General features: G+C 42.5%; 1 protein-coding gene across 1 annotated transcript in view; it reads left to right on the top strand.

Annotated features, from left to right (window-relative positions):
* The first annotated feature begins 2,629 nt into the window (after window positions 1-2,629).
* Window positions 2,630-6,145, top strand: part of nalf2 (NALCN channel auxiliary factor 2) — a 507,847-nt gene continuing 504,331 nt past the window's right edge. Inside the window, exon 1 of the mRNA XM_070882035.1 lies at window positions 2,630-3,271. Within this exon, the coding sequence (XP_070738136.1) occupies window positions 2,630-3,271 (642 nt within the window). The remainder of the gene's footprint in view (window positions 3,272-6,145) is intronic.

Here is a 6,145-nt window from a genome sequence, read left to right as displayed (position 1 = left end):
GCCCCTCAAGCCTGCTCCGCCATTCAATAAGATCATGGCTGATCTGATCATGGACTCAGCTTCACTTCCCTTTATTCCCTTATCCTCAAAAATCTGTCTATCTCCACCTTAAATATATTCAATGACCCAGCCTCCACAACTCTCTGGGGCAGAGAATTCCACAGATTTACAACCCTCTGAGAGAAGAAATTCCTCCTCACTCAGTTTTAAATGGAATGCACCTTATCCTGAGACTATGTTCCCTAGTTTTAGTTTCTCCTATGAGTGAAAATATCCTTTCTGCATTCATCTTGTCAAGCCTCCTCATTACCTTATATGTTTCGATAAGATCACCTCTCATTCTTCTGACCTCCAATGAGTAGAGGCCCAACCTACTCAACCTTTCTTCATAAGTCAACCCCCTCATCTCCAGAATCAACCAAATGAACCTTCTCTGAACAGCCTCCAATGCAAGTACAGCAATAAAACTTGGGGCATATTTTAATCTTGCCCTTGCAGCGGAAACAAGGCGGGTGGGCAGCTAAATTCGTACAGCCAACTTACCTGCCCTGGAACTGCCGGGAGCTAATCTTTTCCCTTTTTATCCTTCTCTACCGAGCAGGTGGCAAGGACACCTGCCCAAAGCCACATGTTGCATATTGGATCCTGATGGCATCACTGAAGTCTGACTGCAATTTTGACTCAATAGCCTGAGTTGAACGCCTCAGTAGCTTTCCTGCCAGAAGAGGCCCAAAATGGTAAGCTTTTTTTTTAACCTTCCTTGCAGAACTAGGAGGGGCAGGACTGGGTGTCTTTAGTGTGCATGTAGAAGTAATCCCATGTCTTCCAATGATGTTGCCAAGGGACAGCGTGTCGATGAGGAAGGACCAAAGGATAGATCCTTGGGGAATCCAGAGGTGTCTTTTCCAGAAATGCTCTAGCTAGGATTGGATAGGTAAGATTGAAAGGAACCAAGGGCAGTACCACTAAACTGGACAAGATAGGAGAGGCTTTGAAGCATGGTACTGTGGTCGATCATGTCAAAGACTACAGCGAAGTCAAGGAGGATTAGGAGGGAAAACACACCATAATTACAGTCACAGAGGATTTCAGTTATGTCTTTGGTTAGTGCCATTTCAGTGCTGTGGCAAGTGTGGAAACCTGATTGGACAGATTTAGATGTGGTATTATGGGAAATATGGGCATGGATTTGGGAGGTGATAGCACGTTTAAGGACGCACCTCAATATCCTTTGAAAACAGAATACTCAAAACGGTGTGAATCATTCCAAATTAGAATTCACCAATAATGTATAGAAGTTAAATAACTTTTTTGGGCATATTGTGAAATGCTCTTGAGATGAATCCCAGTACATGATTATCCTCATTCATAACCACTTCACATTGAATACTTTCAATGAATGGCCATGAAACATCCCAAATCCATCTTGTCCTTTGCAAACGGGCATTCCCTCATTATGTATTCATTTTATGTTCCAATGTATATAACCACACATTTGCTTATTGTTGCATTAAAATCCATTTGCCGGCCCTTAGCCCATGTCTTTAATCCAGATCCTTTAGGATGTTCTCGTATACTAGTCACTTGAATATAGCTGATGTCACCAGCGTATTTATCAAATATGTGCACAAGAATAAACATCCCCTATATCATTCATGAATAGAAGGGGACTATCTCGGCGACTTTCTGGGATGTGAATAGCCGGTGCTGAAAGCTTAGCCGCATCTCTCTTCTCTCTCCCCTCCGCCCCCAACCCCTCCATCACCAGCACCACACTCCTCTCCTGCATCTGTTGCCAAGCTGCATCTCACTTAAAATGCGTGAATCTTGAGGCACAGAGAGAGAGAGAGAGAAAGATGGGGAATGGCAGATTGCAAGTGTGGATGTGCGTGGCTTGTGATGTTGAGTCCCTGTCTGTCTGGTGTATGTGAGTGAGTGTGTGTGTGATCACTGGGAGTGAATGGTTCGGGCAATTTCAGTCTCTCTGAATGGCTCTGTCAATTTCGCCGAAGCCGGAGCAGAGCGCAGGCGCCAGGACCTGCCCCGAACATCTCAAGGTGTACTCATCGCGTTGAAGATGGCGACAATTTGAGGTTGGAAGGTTGAGGGGGGGGGGGGGAGGGGGGGTGGTGGCGGGGAGGGAAAGAAAAGAGAGAGAACAAAAAGCCAACAGGGGTCAAGGCACGAGGATGAGACCCAGGAAACGGACAAGGACACCGGCGGAGGAGAGCAGGAAAAAAACGATACTCGCGATTCATTCCTAAAGGATCGTGCGCCTCTCGCACTAATAGTGGGTGCGCTCTGTTTTTTTAAAATCAGGAAGCCTACAACACCGAAAGGGGAGGGAAAGAGGGAGGGTAGGTGGTGGGGGGAGGGGGTGGGATGTTGTGTATGGCTTATTTATTTATTTATATTACCAAAATTTAAAAAAAATCTCCCTTTTTGTTTTGTCCAGATGGAAGATGCAGTCTCCTGCAAAATGCAATGGATTATTTTTGACCAGGCGATGGTGGGGGATTTGCACCCCTCTGTTGCATCTCTCCACACAGCCATGCTGCAAAAGTGACATTGGGAACTAGGAGAAATTGGAAAGCCGCCCTTTTTCCCCACCTTTCCTCCCCTCCAAAATATGATCAGGGGTGCTTGGATGTGTAATGCCGTCTTGAAAATCTGTTCTGCACCCACAGCAAACGAGAAACCCTGCGTCGATTCACAGAGGGCAGAGAAATGGCAAATGTCTTTAGCGTCTCTGCTCCTTTTCGCCGTCCTCTTGTCTGATTATTTTTGTTCTTGCGCCTGCACGAAATTGAGGAGCGGGGAGACAGCGGGGAAGATCTGGAGTGACCCCACTGGGAGTCGTAACCTGACTACATCACACGCGGGGGTTCAAAGACAGAGGAGGGGTCAATGCGATCTTTCTCTAACCAATTTGACTGAGCCTGTCGAAGATTTGGAGGCAGCCTGCCGATTTCCCAAAGGTTTGGATTCTGCCTGCTTGTGGTCTTACTTCAGTCATTTAAGGCTCGACTTCTGTCACTCTTACACCATTGCTGATCTTTTGCGGGATTATGTCAACCCGAACGGGTTAAACTGCAGTTTGGATATGCGGATCAGTGATGATGGAGGGGCTATGTCTGTCTGCAGCGAATGCATCAGGGCTTACCAGATGGAAGACCAACACGCTCAGGAAAAATATGAGGAGTTCGAATCAATGCTACACAAGTACTTGGAATCGGGGTATTCGGTCAGATCTTGCCCCAGCGACTGTATGGTAAGGTTCATATATTTCTGAGTTGTTCATTCTCTATTCACAATGAGACCATTGAGAAAGATAGACGACTTGAATTTGAGGTGGAATGGTAGGGTCTGTGCATCAGTTAGAAAAAAAAAGATAACGAGTGTTTTTTTCTTGTTTATGTTGATGTGTTTATACCTCAACATTTAAAACAACAACAACAACTGAAGGAAGCCCTTGGTGAAGGAATCATCCAGTACAAGTTACCACTAAGGTCAGAATCAGTCAAAGAGAGAAAACTGGGTGATATTAAACTTGGGTTTGCAAGAAAAAAGTTTGAAGATTGTAGCTGGAAGGGTTGATAAGGGGATCCAGGGGTGTGTGTTCCCGAGAAAGGATGAGAGCAAGGAGACTATACTGTGATAGGTTATTATTCCAACACAGTGAGGATGTCATATTTGAAATTTAGAAGGAGAGAGGCAAATTCAGGGGCGCAAAGGCCATAGTCTGGTTACAATCGGGAGACAAGACAAGATGCATCAGAAAGACTGCAGATGCGAAGAGGATCATTTGTCAGATGACAAGCAATCTACATGGAAGCCCTTTATTGAAGGTTTATCTTGTTATACGTTTTGTGATATTCATCCCCTCATTACTGCACATTAACAGGGTATTGAATATTTCACATTAATATTTTTGTCCGTTTTAATACAATGCTAAGGTAATATGTTCAAAAAGGATGCATGGTGAGAAGTCTTAGGCTATGGTTTGGATGCCATGAATGTGCTGGCCTGATCATTCACAAGCCACAAAGTTGTTAGCCTCGTGAGTGGGGTTCAGATTAAAACGAGGAAAGGTGTGCATTTTAGTTTTAAATAAATGCACAGATTTAGAGCTGATTCTGATCATGTTGCTATGAAACTTTTTTTTTCACAGTGCCGACTGTTCTGACTTGTGATGTTATCTGTGTGAAATATGAAAAGTGTTGCATGGAGATGTTTTGATAGAGATGGGTTCTAGAATTCTGTAAAATAGCATGTATTGGTTTTCTTTAAAATACTCTTGCTACTTGAGATTTAAAAAATATATATTTTCTTTAAAGGCTGAAAATGCTGGAAATACGTGATTTCCTACTGTCAGTTTATCTGATAAATGCTTTTTTATTAATTAACCCTCATCTCATATGGTATCAGATGTCAAATGACACTTATGTCACAAGATGTGAAGAATAAATTAGCCATAATGTCACCTGTAAAGGGAAGTGTTGCTACTGGCAACTCAAGATGTAAAGGTTTCTGCAAAATCTGAACTAGAAATATTGCGTTTCTTATAGAAAATAAGTTTAAAATTCTCTACAGGTGTGCTCATGGTTTGGACCCATTATAGGATTTGTATGAGATTGACGAACGGCTTGAGCATTGCTCTTCCAGGCTAAAAACACAATTGAGTCCAATGTGAATGCCTTGCAATGCACTCTCAGCCATCTGCTATTCTGAAGGTGAAGTGCACAACACAGTACTCAATTTGTATATTAACACTTCCTATGTATTTGCTTATTGCTATGCTATCATATTATTGTGCATTATGATGGGTTATATAATTAAACAAACCTTCATTGGAAGGATTTTGGACTCTCCAACTTTTAACATATGCCTGTCACCTTCCTAAATCATCAAGTTGTGTTTTTGGACTCTTGACTATGAAAATAAGAGAGCAGACAGTTTAATTGAACCTGAATTTTTTGACACCTTACTGGGTAAACAGCTGTTAATTCTAAACCCTTTAAAGTACAAGATTACATAGTTAGAAAGTAGTTGATCCCTGGAAGTCAGATTTGTAGACCAAATGGCAATATGCTATGTAAATGAACAGTTGGAAATGGACCTTGATGAGAAAAATCTCATGCAAATAACCTGTTTCTGCCAATAACACTATTTGATAAAGCGGCCTGACATCATAAAGATCAGTAATGTAAGCATATTGAGTTTGAAACATGTTCTGTGATTAGGTGGCAGATGTGGTTTACTGGTCAATTTTATTTTCCTATTTTCTATTTGTGGATTAATATGGTGTCATTCAGCACACTTCACGGAACGAAAAGCTAGCCAAAAATGAAGAGGGAACTACGGAAAGCGTAATAATATCACTGCATTAATAAAGTTGGGGACTAAGGGTGGCACATGAGCACAACACGTTCACATACTAACACTTAGCCTCACGAGGCTTAATCCTTCAGCTTCGCTCATTTTTCTATCTGAGCTGCACTGACTAATACACATGAAACGGGGGTTTGCAGCTTCTCCCACCGGGAGAGAACATTGTACTTTGATGTGCTGCCCGAATGTTATGTCACACTTCCCAGAGGTATTGATTCATAACTGCAAACAGGTAATCTGCAGATCAAGCAGATTTAAAGATGCAAAGGTAGTATATAAATTCCATAAAAATTACATTCAAAACGTGAATAAAATATTACAATTTCCACACATACGTGCACACTGAGTTGCTGATGCCCAAATTGTGCCTCCAGTAGTCGGCTTTGAGCAGAGACTTTTTCCACAGGCCGAGTAACAAAATCAGAAGGTCAGTGAGCCCAACCTGTGCTTGTGCATTTCCAAACAGTTAGTTGCAGACCATATTGGTGGAGATCTCTAACAATTAGCCCTGGACTTGGAAGGTGTGTGACGAGAGATTCAGCAAGGGGAAAAAAAATCATTTGAAAATGTTAGAGCAGCAAAGTGTGGCACCAACGAATGTACGATTGAACACGCGTTTGGTTTCCTCCACAATACTGAATTCCCAATCTCAGCACATTGCTGCATGGAGGCATGAGTGGAGGTCAGTTACTTCCTCATGGAAGGGACGGAAAGTCAGATGGAGAATCATAATTGGCTCACGTGCTCACATCTC

Source organism: Pristiophorus japonicus, chromosome 6 (genome assembly GCF_044704955.1).
Source record: "Pristiophorus japonicus isolate sPriJap1 chromosome 6, sPriJap1.hap1, whole genome shotgun sequence".
Taxonomy (NCBI): Eukaryota; Metazoa; Chordata; class Chondrichthyes; family Pristiophoridae; genus Pristiophorus; species Pristiophorus japonicus.
This window is presented reverse-complemented; position numbering and strand designations above follow the sequence as displayed.